The sequence below is a fragment of the Vombatus ursinus genome, unplaced genomic scaffold (assembly GCF_900497805.2).
Source record: "Vombatus ursinus unplaced genomic scaffold, bare-nosed wombat genome assembly UNPS02014817.1, whole genome shotgun sequence".
NCBI classification, from domain to species: domain Eukaryota; kingdom Metazoa; phylum Chordata; class Mammalia; order Diprotodontia; family Vombatidae; genus Vombatus; species Vombatus ursinus.
In genome coordinates, this window is record NW_020954595.1 from 10,295,895 (window position 1) to 10,319,956 (window position 24,062).

General features: G+C 49.9%; 1 protein-coding gene across 1 annotated transcript in view; it reads left to right on the plus strand.

The window, feature by feature from the left end:
- The window catches only part of HECW1 (HECT, C2 and WW domain containing E3 ubiquitin protein ligase 1), a 146,475-nt gene that overhangs the window by 114,509 nt on the left and 7,904 nt on the right, over nucleotides 1–24,062 (plus strand). Inside the window, exons 19-26 of the mRNA XM_027835905.1 lie at nucleotides 2,705–2,825; nucleotides 3,227–3,340; nucleotides 4,019–4,171; nucleotides 16,667–16,765; nucleotides 17,651–17,780; nucleotides 19,379–19,525; nucleotides 22,073–22,187; nucleotides 23,740–23,938. Of these exons, the coding sequence (XP_027691706.1) occupies nucleotides 2,705–2,825; nucleotides 3,227–3,340; nucleotides 4,019–4,171; nucleotides 16,667–16,765; nucleotides 17,651–17,780; nucleotides 19,379–19,525; nucleotides 22,073–22,187; nucleotides 23,740–23,938 (1,078 nt within the window). The remainder of the gene's footprint in view (nucleotides 1–2,704; nucleotides 2,826–3,226; nucleotides 3,341–4,018; nucleotides 4,172–16,666; nucleotides 16,766–17,650; nucleotides 17,781–19,378; nucleotides 19,526–22,072; nucleotides 22,188–23,739; nucleotides 23,939–24,062) is intronic.

Sequence of the window (24,062 nt, forward strand, 5' to 3'; positions counted from 1 at the left end):
CTTGGAGGAAGAATGTTGTCAAGTAGACCCCTAAGGGGGCAACTAAGATGGTGAAAGGAAGCCTAGCTCTCCACCAATACAAAGATTTGGTGAAGACGTTGAGGAAAGTCTCACATTGAGAAGGGAGGCACATGATCGGTGTCCTCAAGCGTTTAATGAGTTGTCATAAAGAAAAGGGATCAGAGAGACTTGACTTGGCCTCAGAGAGCTGAACAAGGAGCAGTGGGGCAGGGTTCAAGGATAAACATCCCTCTGAACAATTGAAACTGTCCTCAAAGAAGAGGTCATTGGTTCCCCGTTACTATAGTTCAATCAATTAATCAACCAACCTGCAGGTAAATATTCATGAAGCAGGTCCTATGTGCCAGTCACAAGATAGTGAAGGAAGCTGCAGTTCATAAGGAGTTTACATTCTAATGAAGGAGACAACAAGGACACATATAAATAAATACGGAATAAATACACAATGTTTTAGAGGGGCTTCGTGAGCAGTTGAGGGGATCTGAAAAGGTTTCACGCAGAAAGTGATGAGATAAAAAAAATACAGACTTCTCATGGGACCTTCACAGTAGCCTCACAACCTATAAGAGAGGTGCTACAGATTTTTTTTCTCCATTTACAGATAAGGATACTGAGGCACAGAGAATGTGATTTATCTCTAGTAGAATAACTAGTGCCAGGAACAGAACTGATTCTCTGGGCAGGGACCCTAAATATCAATACTGATTTACAATGCAGCTTCTGACGGGGTGTTTGCTGGGTGGAGGGTGGGTGAGAGAGTATTTCTCTCCAGTGGGTCTGCTAAGTCAATTTGTTAATGCCATGGAATGCATTTATAAACCAGCTTTGGGTTCCTTGTTTACATACTATGAACATGCTATCCACTGCTCAGCTCCATTCCCACACAAAGCTGGGAGTCTGTTCTCAGAGTTCAGTTTTGGACAGGTTGAGTTCAAGATGATGCTGGGACATTTGGTTTGAAATGTTGAATAGGCAATTAGTCGTGGAAGACTGAAGCTCAGGGTATATAGATATATCTGGATATGTAGATCTTGAAATCGTCTGCATAGAGATGATAATTAAACCCATGAGAGATGATCAGGTCACCATAATAGTGAGTGGAGAGAGGATTAGGAGCCTAGGACAGAGTCTTGGGTAACACCTGTAATTAAGAGATTTTATGTAGTTAATGATCCAGCAAAGGAGACGGAGGGAACAGTCAGAGGAAGGAGGCAAACAAGGAAGAAGCTGTGTCATGAAAGCTGTGAGAGGAGAGAGAAGGCGGTCAGGGCATCAAATGCAGCAGAAAAGGATGCCTGCTTAACCTGATTGCTTTGCGTAGCTTGCTAGAACGGCTGGATTTACACTGTAGCCATTTTCCTCTTTCCATGGAATTTTTAAAGGAAAGCTGTATTCATATCTCCTGTTTTCACATCACCTTCATTTCTGAAAGCTCTTTCCCCTCTCTCCCTGACCCAGTACACAAGACTCCGCCCCTGCCGTCCACCACCTCAGCAGAGAAGAGAGAGCAATGCATTGTCTTACCTCTTTCCCGGGGCCAAGCTCAGTTACTCTAATTACATTCCATTGGACTTCAGGGCTTTGTTCTTTGTGGTTATAATCACTGAGTATATTGTCTTCCTAGTTCTGTATATTTTACTCCATAACCATTAACATCGGTCTTCTCAGCTGGTGCCACATACAGAGTGGCTAGGCCTGGAGTCAGGAAGATTTGGGTTCAAATCCAGCCTCAAACACTTACCAGCTATATGATCCTAGGTTGTTATGAGAATAAAATGAGACAATATTTGTAAAAACATTGCAAAAATGAAAGTGCTATGTAATTATTTGTTATTATTAGTATTATAATACATCTCTGAATTTTTTATATTTGTCATTTCTTACTTTACCTTGAATTGGGAGGTGAACACTGGATGACAAAGGCTTCTAACAACTTTAAAAGACATTTTCCTGGATGCTTTTCTTCCCTATTATAATTCATTTTTCCATTTTAGTAAAGTGACCTTGACTCTTCTTCCAGGAGTCTGTGGGTGACTCATGTTGGTAAATCAGCCTGTGCTTATCACATATAATGAAAAGAGTCACAGAATCACAGGATTTCAGAGATGGGAGGAACCCCACGAGGCTTTTAGTCCAATACATACCCCAAAGAAGGCCCCACTACTACATATCCTATCTATGGTCTTCCAGCCTCTAACCAAAGACCTCCCAGGAGGGGGAACCTACCACCTTCCCAGGCAGCCTATTCCAATACTGGATAATTCTAATGGTTGGGGAGTTTTCTCACCATGAAGCCTAAATGTGCCTCTTTGTGAAATCTGCCTCTTATGAATCTGGACCCTCTGGGTCCAATGAGACAAATGACTTGATTGTAAGGCAAGCCTCCACATACTTTAAAACAACTTTCATGGTCCAACTGAAATTCGCACCTCCTCCCAATCCCCCTCTGCCAATGACAGAACTGCCCTCCTCTCTGCAGAGAGGTGAGGACAACAGGTGTGGAATGACGTCCACGATGGCAAATGGAGTCCCTGTTTCACTTGGCTTGGCTGAACTGGTGTTCTTTGCTAGACAGAAGGGTTCTATGGGGAATGACTATGGTCAAAAAAAATGCCTAAATAACATTTTAAAGACTTCTTCCCTTAAAAATATATCTTAAAGACCCTCTGTTTTTCTCCCATAGGCTTGCAGAGAGCCAGCGTGAGAGCTCCCTCACCCTACAGGAGAGACTTTGAAGCCAAGCTCAGAAATTTTTACCGAAAACTTGAAGCCAAAGGATTTGGGCAGGGTCCGGGGAAAATAAAGTGAGTGTCCAAGGGCCTGCCACCTGCATCCAGCGGCAGCCCTGCGGACCTCACAAATAATTCAATTTTCAATTCAGTAAATATTTATGAAGTGCCTACTATATGCTGAGCACTGTGCTAAGTGCTCAGGATAGAAATAAGAAAAAGACAGTCCCTGCCCTCAAAGAGCTCCCAATCCATTGTGGGGAGACAATACACTAAAAGGAGGCAGGAAGGTGGGAGTGGGTACACAGTAAGCACCTAATAAATGCAGGAGAGGGCACACGGTAAGCACCTAATGAATGCTGATTGACTTGACTCGAGGGAGGAGGGAGGATAGTGAGCATGTAAGCCTGGATGTCCTCTGAGTGACAGCCTGCCTTCCAAAGGCTCGTCCACCAGCTGCTTCTGTGTCTTTCCAGGCTCATTATACGGCGAGACCACTTGCTAGAAGGAACCTTCAACCAAGTGATGGCCTATTCCCGTAAAGAACTCCAGCGGAACAAGCTCTACATCACGTTTGTTGGGGAGGAGGGGTACGCTGCTAGCCATTGGTCCTGAACCCAGCATGGGGGCAGAACAGGGCCCGGGGACCCTGAGGACAACAGGCAGTCAAGGTGGGAGCAGGTCAGGGCGGCTCTGAGGCTTTGCCCCAACTCGGGGCGTTTGTTTGTTTAGCATATGGGAATTAGGAGCTCTTCATGGTTAAAACCAGGGGCACCCAAGCTCAGGTGGGCCCCACCCAGCTGAAAAGGCGCCATGTCACATACGGGCTACGTGTCTGTTGGTCAAGGACCAGCCAGGCTCATCACAAGGAGGTTGGCTATCAGGTGCTAAGACGCCAGGCTGCCATCTCCATCGGGGGAAGGACTGCCCACTCTGAGGAAACCATGGATGTTTTTGGAGGATGTGTTCTTTCAAATTCCCAGGGTCCTCTTTGGCACCTTCAGGCTCTGAAAGAGTGAATGTCAAGGTGGGGGAGCCTCCTTCTCCTCTCCCCATCCAGTGTAGGTGAATCTCCCCACTGCTAGGGCCCTCCATGGGATGCTAAGTGTGAATCCACCCCCTCCAGACTCAGAGGCCAAGGCTACGGTGGCCATGTTTTCTGCTTTAAGAAATCAGGAAAAACAAAAGTGATAGAACACCCGAGACCCTGAGAAGCATGGCTTCCAGGGTGAGCCATGGGAATGAGCCTGCTTCTTCTTCTGTTCCAGCCTAGACTACAGCGGACCCTCGCGAGAGTTCTTCTTCCTTCTGTCTCAGGAGCTCTTCAACCCATATTACGGCCTCTTCGAGTATTCCGCTAATGACACATATACAGTCCAGATCAGCCCCATGTCCGCCTTTGTGGAAAATCACCTTGAATGGTACAGTCTCCCTCTTGCTGCCCCTTTGTGTCTACGTGTCATTTGGGTAGGGATAGGGGGGAGGGAGACACCAGTGAGATAATTGTGAGGGGGCCTCTTGGCTAACATTATGGAGGGTGCAGGAGGAGGGGTGCCAAAGTCACGAGATGAGCAGGCCTTCCAAAGGCTCAGAAGACGAGCAAAGTCAGCGGGGTCAGCGGGGTCAGCGGGGCAGGCTAGCTGTCAAAGCACTGGGATGGGCTGCCGTGTGAAGGGAGATCCAACCCGTTCTGCTTGGCCCCAAGACAGAATGGGAAGGGGAGAAACAGCCCCCGCAGTCCCCACAGACCCCCCAGACCCCAGCACACTGAGCAGAAGCTGCCTCTGAGAAGCCAGAGCCGCGTGGCTGGGCTTTGGGGTGGTCTGAAGGGCATCCTCCCAGCTTGGCTGAATTAGCTGCGTCGGGACCCTGAGGAACTAGACCAGCGATTCTTCCGACCATTTCAAATGAAGAGGAGGGAATACGGGTATTCTGTTCGGAGTGTTAGGTGTTGTCCCCAAAGAGTGAAAGAGGCATTTACTAACATAATGGCCAAGAATTCTGCGTGGGAGGCCGAGTATTACAGTGGCATGAATTCTAGGCATGAGAGTCCTGGGTTCAGATCTCACCTTTGGCACTTGCTAAGCTGTGCCAGGCCCTGGGCTGGATCCTAGAGAGACAAAGACAAAAATGAGGTAGTAGCTGCCTTGAAAGGGCTTTCATTCTGTTTGTCTGCATGTACCGTTCTGTGTATGCGGACGAACTGATGAGCCTTTCTGAGCCTCAGTTTCCTCATCTGCAAAATGGGAATGATAACACAGTCCTCAAAGACGCTTACATTTATGGAGTGCATTAGGTTTTGCAAAGCACTATATGTGTGTGTGTGTGTGTGTGTGAGCACGCACGCATATACACTGATATGGTACAAATATCTCATTTGTGCCTCACCACAACCCTGAAGTAGCTGTTGCTGTTATCCCCATTTTACAGGTAAGGTAACTGAGACTTAGAAATTAAGTGACTTGCCCAGGGTCATACAGCTAGTGAATGTCTAAGGAAATACTGAATCCAGTTGTCCCTACCTTGGGTCCAGGCTGCTTCAGGGCTCCCTCTCACGGTGCCCACTGCTGAGTTTGCTGGGAGAGATCGCAAGGTCTAGGAGAGGAAAGAATTCTGGCCTTGGAGTCTGTGGCCCTTGATTTGCGTCCTAACTCCCTGTTAAGGAACCTCTGCATCCTCATCTGTAAAATGGGTTTGAGGGTCAGCCAAGATCACTGCTGAGGTCTCGTCCAGACTTGTGGGAAGACGGTTCCGGACATGTGGGTGAATGCACGAAGCCCTCCTCCTCATGATGTAGGTGACAGTTATCCTGCCCTCTGTGTCACTGAGGAGGGAGAGAAGGACAGGCAACAGGTGAAGGCAGAGGCTGAAACGAGGTATCCTGCCAGGGAGGGCCAAGCCCAGGCGCACACCAGGAGGCTTATCTCATGGGGTACCCTGGGTAGGAGCGGAGGGACGCGCAGAACCTTTAGGATGGGAACTGGGAGGGGCCCCTGCTGCCATTAGGGGGAAGCATGTGCCAACCACCTTGGTCAGTTTTCCAGGACAGTGGCTCAGGGGCAGAGATGAGCAAGGGCCTTGAGGTGGTGGGTGGGGAAGGCAAAGAGAACTTTGTCAGAGGGAAAATACCAAGAATGTAGTGAGTCAAGCATGGCTGGAATGTAAGCTTGTCAGAGCATCCTGGCTGCTGGCCAGCAGGCAGGGTCAGCCTGTTCGCTGGAGGGCTGTACTCAAGGGATGGCGTGAATGTTGTCTTCTGGCCCATCAGAGGGAATTTCCACGCTGAACAACAGAAGCTTTAGGAGTGTCTGGGACCATAGATGGGGAGCTGGAAGGGACCTTAACGACCATAGAGTTTGGTTACAAATGAGGAAACTGAGACTCAGAGAATTTCCGCCAGGTCAGTCACATGTCTAGCAAGTGTCTGAGGGGGGATTGGAACTCAGCTCTTCTTGACTCAAAATCCTGTGCTCTGTTGACTCTGGGCCACATCTGGGCCACAACACTCCTGAAGGTGGCATAAGCAGATTAAAATATAATTGGGAAATATTTAACAAAAATAAATACCAGCTACAATAAAGCCTAGACAACATTACATTTTAAGACTAAGTCAGTAGGCAGCCTGCAGGGATCGTTCAGTGCAGATTCCTGAGCTTGACTGAACTCCACCAGGTTGCCTCTCAAAGTTACTCAAGGTCATGATTTATTCTCCTAAATTGGGAGCTTATCCATTGACAAGACATTGATAAGACATTAACCCTGTGGGACTCTGAGACTTTTTAAACTTCAGTCTCATGGGAAATCATACAATGTGGGAGACCTAGAGTAGGGTTTGGCCTGAAGAAAAGGAGACTTTCCCGAGACCTGGTGGTGGCCTTGGGGCATTTGAAGGATGAAAAGATGAGCTTGTTAAGCTTGGCCCCAGAGGGCAGAATCAGGAGTGATAAGTGGAACTTTCAAAGAAGGAGAGGTGGGGATTTGGATTTAAGGAAAAACTTCTTAATCACTGGAGTGCCTGATCCCTGGTGGGCTCCTTCTCCTCAGAGATCTTCAGCTGAAGGCCGGAGGATGAGGCAGAGAGGAATCTTGTTGGGGTATGGGTTGGAACTGAAGGTCAATGAGATTTCCCACAATTCTGAGATTCTGTGGTTCCGTGACTAGCTTGATAGACTATTAAACATGTCAACTTGCTGCTCTGTGCCTCAGTTTCCTCATCTGATATATTTAGACAGTGCCACCTGCTGCCTTCCTATTTCAAAGATGGGTGAGAAAGAGGGATTAATTCATGACAACATCAGCATCAGTGAAGATGTTTTTCTCATGCCTTACTAACGGTGCCATGACATTCCATTGCAAAAGACCATTGGGTCCTACGGACAGGACATTTCATTGTTGGACTGTATGTCTTCCTAAAATGAAAATGGTCTTTTCCCAGTGGAATGTCATGCCACCCTTAGTAAGTGGGGCTTCTAGAATATCATAAGCTTCACAAAAAGACCTGAACCAATGACTCACAGTGCCTACAGCCTATTTTCACCTGTTCTACTGAGGACAGTGCCAAATCTGGGAAAGACTCGTCAGGAATCTAAGAAATTCCTACTTTCCCTTCAAGCCCCGGTCTTCTTCTACTTCCTTGAGGACTGCCGTTTCATGGATCTTTATAGCAGGCTTTCCCCATCCTGGCTGAACATACCAAAGCAATCACTCAGGCCAAGGGAGACAAGAAGAATGCAAATGCTTGACATTTAGGAGATTCCTTAGAATCTTCCAGTGGGTGCCATGTTTGGTTTTCACTTACTAGCGTCTGGGTGCATGTTGTGAGTATGCATGTGGGTGTGTGTGTATGAGTGTGTGCTTCAACCTCAGTGGGCCCATGATCTCATTAATACGGACAGTTCCCCCACTGGCACCAATCGTGGGATCATAGGATCATGGAATAGTGTAAGGTCATTGAGTGAAACCCCTTAATTTTACAGATGGGAAAACTGAGGCCCAGAGAGATGGGCATCTTACCCATGGTCACACAGCTAGTAAGTGCCTGGAACAGGATGTGAACCCAGGTCTTTCTGATTCTACATCCAGCGTTCTATTGACTAAACCTCACTGCTTGTAGGCCCCTTGTCCACGTATTTCCACAGATCCCTCCCAGAGGAGCCATTCGATATTGGACTCCTCTTGGGTTCTTGTGTGTTTTTGAGGTACCCATGGGGCACTTTGGCTGTCGTTCTGTTACATCTGCTGCTGTATTACCATCCTACCCTGTTTTCGGGTCATACTTCTCTGGTTTTCTTCCTTCTATCATGCCTTGAACCCAGATCATTATTGAGAAGGGCCTGCACTGTGCTTGGATCTGCCATGTTCCCCCTTAGCCTTCTGAGGTGCCCACACTTGGAGCCTGAGGTGTTCTGAGATTCTCACTCCCCAGTGACGTCAGCAGAACAAATGTTCTGGAGCTATAGTCCTGGTTCCGGAGGCCTGGTCATATATCTACATACCCCGTCTACAACCCCCCCCCCCATAGAGGCTCAGAATACTCTACATGCCTCATGTGGTTCTAGGGTTGGCTGAATTGGCTCAATTGGCTTTCTTTGTTATAGGGAAGGTTCTGTGGGGGAGAAAGAGCATTGGAAAGTGACTTCGGTGCAGTGAGCAGATCATTAATAGAGTGGGTTTTGTTTTTGTTTTTGTTTTTCATTTCAAAAAGAACAAGAAAAGATGGAGCCCCACTAAACAGTGAACTTCCAACATGAAAGGGATGCAAACAAGGAACTCTGTTCCCTCAAGAAGAGGGCTGCATTTGGAGCCAGAGGACATGGGACCGAATCCCAACTCTGCTCCTCTTGGCCTTGGTGACGTCCCACAAGACTCTTTGCTTCTCGGTGCCTCCCCTTCCTCATCCACTGAGCTGAGAACTAGGGCTTTTCCAGCTCCGACGCTCTGACATGACCTTTGCCGGGGTGCCCTCTGTTAACTGGCCGGCTTTCCTGCACACTTCCTGGACGCGCTGAAGTCTGGGGTCAGTCAGTGAGCGCTTAGGAAGCCCCTTCTGTGTGTTAGACGCTGCGCTTGGTGCCACTGGGGATGTGAAGGCAGACCAGATGAACGAGTAGCTTCCCTTGAGAAGCCTGCGTTCTAATGAAAGGGAGGAGATAGCATACATGTGAACGTGTGTGTAAACTTATGGGTATACACACACACATGTACCTCTCTGTGCTGCATGTATATATCTACATGAGTCATATGTATGGCCCATGCAGAGCAGACACTGCTGGGGCAAGGGGGAGAGGAGGCACCGTCCGTGTCAGGAAAGGTCACGTGCCCCACTTGAGCTGACCCTTGAAGGAGACTGGGGATTCAGAGGCTGAGGGGAGGAAGAAGAGCATTGCTTGAGAGGGGATGGCAGCCTGGGTTTGGGGGCTGAGGGCCCGGGGGCGTGGGCAGAAAGGATGCATGTGAGAGCTGTTGCAGAGATAAAACTGATAAGATTTGGCAACTGGGCAGATATGTGGAGTGAAGGGACAGTTAAGAGCCTAGGGTGATGCCAAAGTTGCCAACCTGGGCAACAGAGGTGATGGCAGAATCCTTGTAGTAAGGGGGGATGTTTCGGAGGAAAGTTCTCTTTTGGACGTTTGGTTAAGATGCCTCCGGACATCCAGGAGGGAGTGTCCAAGAGGCATCTGGTGATGAAAGCCTGAAGCTCAGCAGAGAGACTAGGGCTGGCCATGGAGATCTGGGAGGCATCTGCATGGAGATTACAATTAAACACATGGGAGCCGATGTGAAGGAGTCTAGAGAGAAAATAGAAGAAGGTCCAGGGCAGAACCTGGGGGCCCCCACCGTTAGGGAACGTGACAAGGATGCTGACTCAGGGGAGCATACTGAGAAGGAGTGGCCAGACACGTAGGAGGAGAACCAGGAGAGAGCAGGTTCACAAAATCTCTGAGAGGATGACTGACAGGGTCAAATGCTGCAGAAGTCAGGAAGAAGGTAACTTTGGAGCAACGTCTCAGTTGAACGATGAGGCCGGAAGCCGGCTTGCAGAGAGGTAATAGAGGAGGATTGTGAATTTAGTCTTCTTCCTCACCTCTGTGTCAGAGTCAGGGGGAGGGAGGAAAGCAAGGAGGATGAACCAGTGAGAGAGTGACCTGCACCTTGCTGCTCCCAGGAGACATTAGCAGGTGCTGAGACTACCGTGCTTTCAGGATTCTGACATCTCTATCTCCATAGCAACACTGCCTGTCTCCTGGGAAGTACCACTTGAACATTTTAGGACTAGAACAGGGAGCAGCCCCCCTGTTCTTTACATCCTCTTCACTCCTCCCCTCTCCCACCCCCAAAAGACTATAAACTCCTGAGATCGGAGAGCTAGAAGTCCCCTCCGGGATAAGCTTGTCCAGCCCTCTCATTGTATGGATGATTAAACAGAGACCTGGGGAACTTCAGTGACTCGGGCTGACATCATCGTGGGACCCTTGAATTTAGTACCGGAAGAAGCTTGTCTAGTCTGACATAGAAACTGAGGAAAGGTCCTCAGACCAGGTGGACGGGGCATCTCAGTCCAGGCAGACAGGGCCCCTCAGCTCAAGCATTCAGGTGATTTGCTGTCCCTAAGAAAAGCAGACCCTGGAAGCCTCCAGCTGGCCACCACCAGGACAAAGGAAGTGTTGATGGTACCTGGGCTAGATGGGTCCCACCTGGAACAGGGATATGTTTGTTTCACATCCTCTTATGAGGCTTTTCCATGCTTGGGAATACAAAACAGACCCGAGACAAGAAGCCCAAAGCAGAGCCAGGCGCAACAGGGGACATGACAGAGAGGCGGACTTGGGTCTGAGGTCAGGACAAAGAGCTGTCCCCAGGGAGTCTCGCATTCCCCATCCCAAGAGGTCTTCAGGCATGGCTAGATGCCCACCCCGAGGCGTGCCGGGGAAGCAATTCCTGCTCCAGGTTGGGGCACATTAGATGTCTCCATACCACTCTGCGATTCCAAGATTCCAAGAAAGCAGCCGTACAGAAGAGAAGCAAACTCAAGCTATCTGGGACAACCCATTGGACCAGAGGCTTCTGAGTGGTCCGTGTGTCCCAATGCCTGGGCTGGGGAGGCTTGTTATTTGTACACAATCGGAGTTAGGAGAGGTCTCAGCGGTTACACTGGGCTTTTCCTCTTTGAAGCCTCATTGTCCTTACCTGACTCTCTTCCTTCGTTGTGAGGTAGGCACCAATCTCCAGGGTCAATAGCACCTTGTAGTGGATGGAAGATGGAACAGAGAGGCTGGACTTGCCCAAAGCCTGGGCATCCCTCCCCACTGACGCAAGATGTTGCCATCCCTCCAAGTTTTTCATCCCACTACACCTACAAGTCTCGTAGTTGGAATCACAGCAGAGGAAAGTCGGCTGTCCCCTCACACATACCCAGTGATCATTTTTAGGTCAAGAGAAAGAGCATCAGGTCGGTCATCCAGAACTGGAAGGGAACCTAGAGGCCATCTAGTCTGATGTATTCATTTTACAGATGGGGAAACTGAGGCCCAGAGAGGGGCAGTGACATGTGTCACATGGTACAGAGGTCAGATTAGAACTGAGGTCTGCCTCACTTTTGAGTCGAGTGCGGCATTCATTGTATTACACAGCCATCTATAAAAAGAACAGGCCTGTCTGTTGGGGCATTATTTTCCCCTGAGAATCCCTAGAATAGTTTAATAATCCAAAGACCCAGGACTTCCCTGGTGTGTGTGATCCTTCCACCCATGCAGATCACCACCCCACACACACATTTTTGCAGACAGTCGAGTTGCTGAAGCTAAAATAATTCATTACCTGGTGGCCGACTTCCTGGTGATGGGAAGGTCTGGGCTCAGCCTGGGCCCCAGCCTTGCCCCGGCCCGTTGCTGGGCATTTGCCTAAAGGCTATTATTTGGTCAGCCCTGTCAAAGCTTGTGCCCCATTCCTGTGGCCATGGAGAACTTGGAGTCACCCCATGCCACAGTGAGGCACCCGAGGAAAGCCTTGGCAGATGACCCGAGGCAGGACACCCTCAGCCTCAGCTGAGAGGCCTGGGCATGGCTGCCACTCCCATAGCTCTCTGTGTGAATGACTGAATCTGCCATCTAAGGGCCAACCGCTGTTACTTCCTACCTACGTGACTTTAGGCAAATACCAGCCCCCACCCAGGGCCTCAGTCTCCCCATCTGTAAAACGAGGACAGGGGACTCATTGACCTCAAAGGTCCTTTCCCGATGGATCTATTTCTCTGACCATATCAACTCTGCAGAGTCTCAGCGTTCCTGATGGTAATGAAACTGGTGATGATTGTGCCACACCCAAAACACAGCCGATGTTAACTTTGTTCATGAATAGCGGACTTTTCATAAACAGATCTGTCCTAGCAGTTGGCTGATCTGGCCATCATCATTCACTCCCAGGGAAACTCCAGAGAGTCACAGGGCAGGGAGAAGCCTGAATGGAGGCATCCTCTGTCCTGTGCCCCTCGAGGAGAAAAGATCAGACGTGCATCCTCTGAGGCTGTAAAGAATCTCTGTCCTGCAAGTTGTCTCTGTTTGGTTAAAATGGACCCAGGAAATCTTCTTTAAAACCCATCTGCACAGTCTGCCTTAATTAAGCTTCTGCCGCTTTGTTAATTAATTAATTAGTATTGATTGATTGATTGATTCTCTGGCGCTTAGAGAGGTTTCAGGAGAAAGAGAAGGGATGTGGTAGAGACAGTTGGCGGTGGGGGGCAAGTAGGAGGACATGACTTCTGAGCCCCCTTCCAACTCTGAGAGCCTGGGATTTGACCCTTTGTGGCCAAAGGCCTCAGGAACTCAGATGGAGATGACCTCCATTGTCGACTGGGTAGAAATGCCTTAGTAATCCTACAGAAATACAAGCAAGCCAGATGGGCTTGAGATAAAGTCCAGAGCAGAGCGGGCTCAGATGTCTGGCCACCAGCGATGGGATCAGCCACCTAAGGCTGGAGGAGCTGGGGCTGTCTGCGCTCCATGCAAAGAGCGTCGGGTAGACTGCTAGGGAAGACAGGCAATCAGGAGCAATCAGAGGCTCCAGCCTGTGATTTGTCTGGCACTGGGACAGAGCCAGCAACAGCAACCGAAGCAACAGCAGCAGTGATCTGCATTCCAAAGCCGGCCCGTCCTTTCTCTCCAAGGAGATGGGGGAGGGGTCCCAGGAGCTCCCCGAGTTTTATCTGCAATTGGAGAAACTTGGCATCCCCTGCTCTGGCCCTGGAGGGTGTTGCTACCAGGAAGGCTTTTAAGTTCTGATCCAACGGACCCTTTTCAGCATTTACTGTGGGCAGGGAGCTTCTTTCTCAGGACTCTCCAGGCCACTCTCTGGTTCGTACCCGTCCTCTGCTCACTCACACAGGCTGGTGGCCCCCATGCCCTACTCCTCATCTCTGCCTTCTGGGACAGCTTCCTCTGAGGCCCCTGACAGGGAAGCAGTACGGTGCACTAGAACAAGCCTGGGCCGAGAGGTCGGAGGACCTCCGTTAAGCTCCTCCTGAGATGCTTCCTACCTGTAAGGCACCTTGGCCTAGCGCATGAAGGGGTTGGCCATCATTGTGCCGATGAGAAAGCTAGAGCCTAGGCTAGCAAATAGAGAGCCACTGACCCTTCCAATTCGACTCAATTCAATAAGCATTAAGCGCCTACTATGTGCCAGACACTGTCCTGAGTGCTGGGGAGAGAGAAAGAGGCAAAGGACAGTCCCTGCCTTCAAGGAGCTTACAATCTAATGGGAGAGTCATTGTTCAGTCATTTTCAGTTGTGTCCAACTCTTCATGACCCCATTTGGGGCTTTCTTGGCAAAGATACTGGAGCAGTTTGCCTTTTCCTTCTCCAGCTCATTTTACAGGTGAGGAAACTGAGGCAAACAGGGGTAAGTGACTTGTCCAGGGTCACACAGCTAATAAGTGCCCAAGGCAGAGAGAGTAGTTTCAATTGAAGGATGAGATCAGGTACAGGATTGCAGAAGCAGGCGTGAGAAACGAGGAAGGGAGAGAAAGGGAGGAGAGCTATGGGACGACATCTTGAAAGGATGGTAGGGATAGCTAAAGTTTGCTAATGTAATGCCATGCTCAGAGTCACTGATAAAGCTCGCATTATCTACGTAGATTGGGTCCCCAGAGCCGTAACTGTTCTAGCGGTAACTTTCTGGGTGGCTATCCTCAGAGCCCCTATCAGTGTGCCTGCCCTCAATCAGTCGACTGAGCAACTCAGTGCTTTAGCAAAAGCATTTACTCAAATGACGGAGCTAGGACAATGACACGCTTCCAGAAACACATCAGGAGCCCAGAAAGGGGAGAGAAGGGGCACAAACTCAAGGACCGTGGTAGGAAGGCCCATCTGGAGAGGACACGTGTGACCAAGACAATTCCCAAGTCAGATCCCACAGGGTCTCAATGTCCTTTCTGTATCAGAGGGTCCTCAGGAAGCTGCTCTGCTGTTCAGTCGCTCAGTAAGTATTTGTAAAGTGCCTACTATGTGCCAGGCACTGTGCTAAGCCCAGGGGATACAGAGAAAGGCAAAACCACAGTCCCTGACCTCGGTCTAATGGCAGAGACAATATGCAGACAGCTATGGTTCAGGATGTAAACTGGACATAAGCAACAGAAGCAGCTAGCCGATGCAGCAGATAAAGTGCTGGGCCTGGAGTCAGGCAGGCTCACCTTCATGAGTTCAAATCCTCAGACACTTACTAGCTGTGTGACCCTGGGTAAATCCCTTATGCCTGTTTACCTCAGTTTCCTCACTGTAAAATGAGCGGGAGAAAGAAATGGTAAACCACTCCAGTATCTTTGCCAAGAAAACCCCAACGGGGTCACAGAGTCTGTCGTGACAGCTGTCATGGTTGGACCTGCCCCCTTTAGGGAAAACACTTTGGTGGTGAATGAAGGATGGGTTGGAGTGGGGAGAGATTTAAGGCAAGTACCAGCAAGTGCCCAGTCTCCCAAGTCTCCACTGGAGTTAATTGAGTAGGGGGCAGCATGGTTGGACTTGAGCTTTAAGACTTTGGACTTTGTAGCTTAGTGTGCAGTGGCTTTACAAGATGAGCCAATCTGCAGATGGGCTGGGTCAAGTAAGTCACCCAGTGCCTCTTCTGGCTCCTCACCAGGCTCTCTTGCCCAGCCCAGGCAGGTAACTTGAGCACTGGACTTTGCAGGATGGCATCCCTACCAAATGGTCTGGACTCACTCTTCAATGGGCAGCTACAGTCCTTTCCTACCTCCAGCCACAGGCTAGGCCGGGGGCTCCTGGGCTCTGTTCAGAGAGGTCAGCAGACCCTTCGACTTTTTGGCAAATTCTTCCTTACTCAAGCAGTCCCTAGCACTCAGCCCATGTTCCTTAGGTTGTTTAGTTTTGGCTCAGTCCTCTCTACCACCCATGAAAAGGTGTAAATGAAGTCTGTCCCCTGGAGACATAGTCTTTGTCATTGTATTCTTCATTCGCAGTTTAAGTATTCCAGCCTCCCCCTTTTTCCATCTGAAGACCTTTCACTGTATCATCTTATGGCATCTCTGAGACCTTCAGCTTTTGTGGAAGTCTCATTAGGGCTCCCCTCTTAGATCCAGCAATGAAAAGGCTGGGGCATGCTCAGAACCAGTAAGTAAGGATCTTATAGATCTTATAGATTTGAGAATGGGAAAAGAAGGCCATTGAGGAGGGGGATGGGATAAAGGGCCTTTGGCAAGAAGAAGGATGGCTGGCTCTTTGCCAAAGTCTGGGGGAAAGGAAGAGAGTGACTCATAATATCAAGAGGTTTTGAGATGAAGAGGATAGATGAGGAGGGAGTTCATGGAATGACCTCGTTTTTTTCCCAATAAAATAAGAGGCAAGATGGAGGATTCATTTCTGGAAGGAAGAGGATATTTGGAAAGGCTTCTGTGACGAGTGAGATGGGGAATTAATGAGGGAAGATTACAAGGACTGCCCTGCTGCAGTGGGGCCAGGCAACATGAGCCCCTCCAGCTTCAAGCAGCAGCTCATGATTAGGAGTGGAGGAGGGGGATGAGGAGAGTAGTCCAGGGCTGAGGTTTTATCTCTAGAAGATCAGAGACAGGATCATTGTGGAATTCAAATGGCTAACTCTTGGGTTAAGGTGGAGACAGGAGTGGGAAGTCAGGGCAGGGGAATGGCCCAAGGGGTATTGATAGGTAAGTGGAATGCAAGTCTTCATGGGGGCAAAGAACAAGTTGGCGGGGATGGGAGAGTGAGGGAGAGGCATGGGCAGAGACGAATAAGAGGAGGTTATGGTCAGAGAAGAGGATGTCCTCGTTTCTAATGGGGAAGTGGGTAACAGCAAGATTGGCGTGCGACCATCCCCGTGCATGGCTAAGGTAGAATGAGGATGGCAGCCAGCAGGTGGACTCTGTGCTCTGTAGCCGACATGGTAGACGAACCCACTGGCCAGGGAGAGGTGGGTTCAAACCCGCCTCAGACACTCACCATCTGTGGGACGTGGAGCAGGAGATTTAACCCCTCTTGTGCCGGTTTCCTCACCTGTACAATGGGGGTCTGGATGACCTCTAAGTGCTCTGCCCACTCCGAATCTACGATGCTGTGATGGAATGATACGGAAAGCCCTCTGCCAAGCAGTGGGGCTACAAAGAGATTAACAGAGGGGCGCCCTAGATGAGGTCATGGTCACGTGGAGAAGTTAAGCATGATATGGGAGCTAACAATGATGAGACAAGAACAGTAATAATAAAGCGTGTTGCGCATAGTAAGCATTTGTCGGTGATGATGATGAGAAGCTGCCTGAGCTTCTGCCCCAAACCAGCAAATCCAGAACGTTGCAGAAAAGAGAGAAGGAAAAGGGAAGCGAGGGGGAGATCAGACCCACCCGCCATCCCCAGTGAGAGTCAGCAGCTGCTCACATTTCCTGCGTTCTGTGCCCCACAGGTTTCGCTTCAGTGGCCGCATCCTGGGCCTGGCCCTCATCCACCAGTACCTCCTGGACGCCTTCTTCACGAGGCCCTTCTACAAGGCCCTGCTCCGGCTGTGAGTGTGATTCTGTGGTCTTCTCCTGGCACCCCATCCCCCGCAGGAGACAGACGGCGGGGCCCTTGCTTTCTGAAGTCTGGGTGGGTCCAGAACCCTCCCACTCACCCTCAGCTTGCCACCCTGGTCCCTGTAACCATTACTGTAGTCAAAACGCTTGGGGGCTGTCAGCCAGAAAGGACAAGCTGTCACCCACAGAGGCTTGAGGTTGAGAGTCTGTGGCCAGGGCGACGCTGCTCTTCCCCTCCACTGTCCAGGGACGGCGCTCGTCTCCTCCTTTCGCCGTGTTTGGGTTTTCTGGGCTAAATTCTTCCCATTGGTTATTATGCTCTTTAACACGGAGCAGAGGATTTGGAGTCAGAGTTGGAACAAGTCAAGCCAAACACGCATTTATTAAGTACTGACCATGTGCCAGGCACTGTGCCAAACACTGAGGATACAAAGAAAGGCAAAAAACTGACCCCTGCCCTCAGGAGCATCCAGGCTAATGATCAGAGATCCTGAGTTCAAATCCCAGCTCTGTCTCTCCCTGAGTCATGTTGAGCAGGTCACTTAATCATTCTGGGCCTCAGTTTCCTCATCTCTAAAGGGATGATAATAAATATGCTATTATGAAGGGCTTCTATGTACATTGCAGTGAAGGTGCCAACCTGTATGAGTAGAGGGGCTTTCCTCCCCCGGGATTTCCCCGCACCCCTGAAATGTCTGGGCCAGCCCCTGTCCACGTCCTGTGCTCCAACGATCTATGATACTGGAGATTTAGAAGGAACCAAAAGCAGCCGGTGCCCAGCCAAGGGTTTCCGAGGGTAGGCTCACACACGTCGGCCATGCCTGTGGCTGCAGCCTGGAACTCCTGGCCTCTCTCCTTCTGACCCCTCCCTGCAGGCCCTGTGACCTGAGCGACCTGGAGTACCTGGATGAGGAGTTCCACCAAAGCCTGCAGTGGATGAAGGACAACAACATTACGGACATCTTGGACCTCACCTTCACCGTGAACGAAGAGGTTTTTGGGCAGGTCAGTGTCTTGGCTGGAGAGCCAGGGGCAGAGGAGGCAGTGCCATGGGCTGTTCTGGTCTTCCAGAAGAGAGGAGCAAAGCGCCCTCTGCCCAAGTGAGGCCCTGCCCTCCGATGTTAACGCAAGGATCAGCATGATGGCTTTGCAAAGCTCTTCCCTTTCCTAGACCCTCCTTCGCGCCCAGGATGGAGCCTGTCTCCTCATCCCTGGCCACTCCGGCTTGCTCAGTCTAGACGGCTGGCAGCAGCCCACCCCAACCCCCCTCCAGCAGGGCTTTCTCTCCTTCCTCTCGAGGGGCTAGAGCTGTGCACTGCTCTCCTGACCAGAGTCACATCCGGGTCTGTCCCATCACACGAATTCAGCTTTAATCCAACAAGGCCTGCCTTCCACTCCAGCATCTCAGTGACCACATCTTCACATGCTTCACCTTCTGGAAGGAGAATCCTTTCTTTCCTGGCCAACAAACAACACACTTTCTTTTAAAATGAGAACATGAACCGAGCACTCACTGGGCTGTCAGGCCACACACTTAAAGAAAAGACAGAAAGAATTCCCCAGGCATCACTGCTACCAGCCCTGCCCACCTACAGTACCTATCCCTCTATAAAGTGGGTTCTTTAAAGTTTGCTAACCCGGCTCTCCCTGGAGTAGATGAAGTCACATTAACCCGGTCATGTGGCTTCAGGTTATTTCCTGTTTGTTCAGCCTAAAAGAAAGACTTTCATTGTTAGCCATAATTTGAAATATGCATTTCCTGCCCTTGGGCCAGGGGTTTGGGAGTGACCATTCAGCAGCTCGGTAAGGAGGGTGGAGCAGGGAAGCCCTGCTAAGAAACTCTCTTTAGTTACCAATGACAGAAAATATTGTAAATCAGGAGCTCCTGAAACTGAGCCCAACACCCAAATGTCAATGGCAAAAGGTCCTGATTTCCACAGCAGTTGGGAAGGTTTCTGCCCTGAACACGTTCATGTCATTCCTAATGGCCTCACTAAGAGCTTCCTTCACTCTTATGGACCCTGGGGTGCATCCCCCAGGACGCTAAACCTGACACCCCTGGAACACTCCCTGGCTTTGTAGTCAGAGGCCTTGGCTGCTCAAAGCCCAACTCAATCACTTCTTTCTTATCTGAGTGACCTCGGACAATAAACTCTCTGTACATCAGTTTCCTCATCTGTAAAATGAGGAGGTTAAAGTTAGTGGCTCCTAAGGTCTTTTCTAGATCCAAATCTATGATCCCATCATTTGATGTTGTTTTTCTCTTTTGTTCTTTCTTTCTTTTTTTTTTTTTTGAGGCAATTGGGGTTAAGTGACTTGCCCAGGGTCACACAGCTAGGAAGTCTCTGAGGTCACATTTGAACTCAGGTCCTCCTAACTCCAGGGTCAGGATGTTGTTTTCTAATGACCAGGTGCTCCCTACCTTCAGGAAAGAAAAGGAAGATGCTCAGTACTGTCCTGGGGCAGAACCTAGAGCCATTTTGCTCACTTTCCCTTTTCTGTATCTTTTCTGAGGAGAAAAAAGCAAACTTTTGAAACCCACGTCCAACTGGGAGGTGAACAGAAGAAAGAAACCTTAACCTACTTTTCTTTCTCCCTGGAAGGTGACAGAAAGAGAGTTGAAATCTGGGGGTGCGAATACCCAGGTGACGGAAAAAAACAAGAAGGAATACATCGAGAGGATGGTGAAGTGGCGGGTGGAGCGGGGCGTTGTGCAGCAGACGGAGGCGCTCGTCCGTGGCTTCTATGAAGTAAGCTGCTCGCTTCTTCTTTCTCCTCCTCCTCCTCTTTTTCTTCCTCTTCCTTCTACTCCTTCATCCTACCCCTCATCCTTCTCCTTCTGCCCTTCTTCCTTCCTCTTCTTCATCCTCCTCCTCCTCCCCCTTCTCCTCCTCCTTCCTCCTCTTTCTCTCTCTTCCTCCTCCCCATCCTCCTTCCTCCTCCCCATCCTCCTTCCTCCTCTTTCTCTTCGTCCTCCTCCTTTACTGAAGGAGCAGTCCTGGGAATCTTTCTGCCAGGCCTGGCCATGTCCTTCTATGAGGTGCTTGGTTGGGGGAGGGCTCTGTGGAGTCATGCAGGATGAGAATCCAGCTCCCAGAGATGAACCAGAGAAGAACACAAGCAAAGAGGACAGTTTGCATATTCCAGAAGAACTGCCAACGCGCCTGCCTGTTGGCAGACAAGAAAAACAAGATGTCGGCGTGGAGGGGCAGGAGGCTGGTGGCTGCCGGAGTCATGATCTCCTGCTCCTCAAGGCCAGTGAATGAGGTTTGCTCATTGCTAAGGGAATCTCCTTATGCAAGTGACATTGGCAAAGCTGGTGGGGAAAGAAGCTCCCTGGCATCTGATTGCTTGGAAAAACTTGTCCAGGTGAAATTCTTCTGAACTCAGACTGGAAATGAGTGATGTGTAAGGCGGAGAAAACTCTTGAGGGCCACAGTTTGGTTTCTTTGTAGACTTGTTCTGTGCCAGGCACAGATATGGAATTAACTGGTTCCTACTGGGTTTCAGCTGCCCTCCCCTTGTAGAATGCTGCTCCTTAAAAATAAATAAATAAATAAACAGATGGCATTTTGACAGGTCAAAGTGCCTGTAAATCCTTTTCTGAATATTTGGGTTTTGTCCTTTGGGATTTTTTCCCGAATGGGGACTGAAAGCTGCCATTATTGCCCAGAGGATTGGGTGCCATTCACATCTGCCCACTGGTGGGAGGATGGTGGTTCTGGCTCCCAGAGGACTAATCCCCAGAACTCTGCTCCCTGAGGGATGACCTTGGTCCGGCGCGTGGAGCCTGATGCAAGTCTCCAATGTATGGCTACACGTAACAGAAAAAGAGTTTTTGGTGAGAGACAATGCACCTCAAGGAGAAGGTGATTCCTAGTGCTTTGATAGCAATGCCATGTGGTGCCCACAATGGGGTTTGAAGGACTTTGACCATCTGGACCTTCATCCAGGTGGTTTTACTTGGACTTCTCCAAAAATGAAATTCAGCTTGTGCCCAGCATTACTCAGGGACTGAGCACGAGGCAGGAGAGGCAGGAAACAGGGTTTGTCTTCAGTGTTACAAAGAGGTAGGTAGAGCCAAAACTAGCCCGAAAGTGCCCTCAAATCAGCTTGTGATTCCTGATGAAATAGAATACTGGAAATAACTTTCCAAATTCACTTGAACCAAAGGAATGAGTGATGTTGTTGCCCTCCAGTGAGGCCCCAATCACCTGCACCATGCTGCAGCTTTGCAGCCAGACAGTCGCTAGCCCAGGAATGACTTGGTTACATTCCTGAGGTTTGTTTATAACAAACAGATGCTTGGAATCCTGAGCTCACTCTCTAAGCCACGGAGGTTCCCAGGACAGCCTCCCAGGGCCTGGCTCACTCCTACCAGAGCTGAAGCGAACTGTTCCTGGAGCTGCATAAGCTAATGTATAACCTTGTTTCGAATGGAAATCACGCGACTTTCTCTCCACCCGGAGTCTCCAGGAGCATATCCCCAGCTGCCCTGGCATCGGGAGTGAAACTACATGAAGGAAAGTAAGGTTACTTTGTGGGAGAGAGGTTACATTCCTCCCAGCTCCCACCCACACAAGCCCCAGCACTGCGAGCCCTCAGGCCAGGCTGCCAGACGGCTTCAGAGAGTGGAGAACGCTTTTCTGAGGGGTGACTTGAGCATCCCCGGCTGTTCCGGGGCCTCCACCAGCAGGGTGGGCAAAGGGCAGCGGGGGCTGCCTCGGCCGGCTGGGTCCATTTGAAATGGTCTCTTCCAAGTTCCAAGCCAACATGCATTTTGCTCACAGTTGAGTCTCTCCCAGGACAGCAAAGCTAACTGATTGTACGGTCTATCAGCGGCTCACTCCAATGCAGAATAAACACAACATATCCACTGTAATGAAAAAGCAAAGCCCACTGCGCCTGACCGCCTGCTTTTAGGGGGCTGGCTCCAAGGCAGAGGTCACTTTCTGAACTTCAGAACTGCCACTTTCAGTCAGGGCCTGGAGGCTAAGGAAGCCCAAGGCACGCGCTCCAGGGCCCCCAGCGAGCTGCTTTTCCAGAAGGCAGCTGGCCACAGGAAGGCAGCCAGTCAGCAAATGTGTGCCAGATACTGGGCTAAGCACTAAGGATACCAAGGAGAGCAGAAACATGGCCCTGCCCTCAAGAAGCTTCCATTCTCCCACATGTAAACACCCTGCTAATACAAGCTATCCAGTGTATGCCAGAGAAGGCACTGGTGGGGGCAGCGGCAGGGGGCAGGTTCCCACAGGCTCCGGAGCTCTGGGCGATGTGACGGACTCTTTGTGTTTCAGGTTGTGGACTCAAGACTTGTCTCCGTCTTTGATGCCAGGGAGCTGGAGCTGGTCATCGCTGGCACTGCAGAGATAGACCTGAATGACTGGCGCAACAACACAGAGTACCGAGGGGGTAGGTGGCGGAGGAGGGGGTGACGGGCGGGGAGCAAGGCGACCGGGGAGGCGGGTGACCGGGACGCCGGGTGACTGGAGAGACAGGTGACCAGGGAGCGAGGTGATGGGGGAGCCGGGTGACCCGGCAGCTGGGGCTGCCACCAGGCCACCATTGGCTGGAGCCAATCATTAAATTATCAGTGTCTGGCATTTACACCTAGGCATCACCAGGGCATGATTGATTGTCTAGACTCAAGAAAATGGTGGAGGGAATGTTAATAAAGGGGGCTAATCTAAGAGCAGGTCATGAATGCATTTTTCCCCTTTTTTGTTAAACACTTTCCAGCTCATCCCAGGCTGGCCCCCACAATGAGCTGTACAAAGAAGTTAAATAACTCTGACCTAAGAGGCTGCTTGGGCTCATGGAATCTGGCAGTCTGGGACCTATGTTCAAATCCTGACTCTGCCAATTACTACTTTGTGTGACCTTTGGGCAGGTCCCTAACTTTCCAGTTCTGGACTGGTTTCCTCATCTGGGAAATGAAGAGTTTAGGCTGAATAGTTAGCTAGGCCCACAGTGACTAGAGCATTAGACTTGGAGTCAGGAAGTCCTGAGTTCAAATCCAGCTTCAAATAGTTACTTGCTACATGAACTTGTGCAAGTCACTTAAATTCTATCTACCTCAGTTTCCTCAGTTGTAAAATGAGAATAATAATAATAACAATAATAATAGCACATACCTCCCAGGATGGTTATGAGGACCGAATGAGATGTCAGTAAAGCACTCTGAAAACCTTAGAGCACCATGTAAATGCTAGTAATGCTGATGTTGATGATAACTTCTAACACCCTTCCCAGTTCTATAAAGATGGTCCTAATTACCTGGGATTCCATGCATGACCTTTCGCCTCCTGATTTTCTAGCTAGAATGTGCCTTGGAGAGGCTGCCCCTTTCCAAAGGGACATGCACAGTCACACACCTCATTCACGTACTGTGGAGAGAAAGTGTTCTTTATTTGTTATCTGTTGAAAACTTTTACAGCTTCTCTGAAGCCTTTGAGGTCACCACAAATCCCTGCTCACACTGGATAACTGGACAAAACCCATGGGCAGATGCACCATCACTTACTGGCCAGTGGGCTGGTGGTGATCTTATGAGGACTTAGCAGGTTGAACCTTAGACTGGATTGGAGAGAGAGGTTCATAGTCCTTGAAGTGTGGCTAGCTCAGTACAGCCCATCTGAGTTGTTTGTGTTCCAGTGACATAGTGTATTACATCCTGGGGTCACCTCTATACTAAGGTGGGCATCAGGGCTTTTTTTTTTTGGAGGCAAAAAGAGTTAAAGGGACTATGTGGCTTTATTTATGTGTGTTCTGTGTCAAACACAGAGATTCTCTCTCTCTCTCTCTCTCTCTCTCTTTCTCCTCCCTCCCCTTTCTCTGTCTCTATCTCTGTTTCTCTCTCCTTCTCTGTCTGTCTTCCTCTATGTCTCTATGTCCCTCTATGTTGCTCTCCATCTCTCTGTCTCTCTCACTCTCTGACCGTCTTCACCTCTCCTCCCAACTTCAGGTTACCATGATGGGCATATCGTAATCCGGTGGTTCTGGGCAGCAGTGGAGAGGTTTAACAATGAACAAAGGCTAAGATTACTTCAGTTTGTTACTGGAACCTCAAGTGTGCCCTACGAGGGCTTCGCTGCTCTCCGTGGAAGCAACGGGCTCCGTCGCTTCTGTATTGAGAAATGGGGGAAAATAACCTCCCTCCCCAGGTAAGAAGGCACTCTGCAAGTGGTGGGCAAGCCAATGATGGAAGGAAGGAAGGAAGGAAGGAGGGAGGGAGGGAGGGAGGGAGGGAGGGTTGGGAGGGAAGGAGGAAGGAAGGGAGGGAGGAGG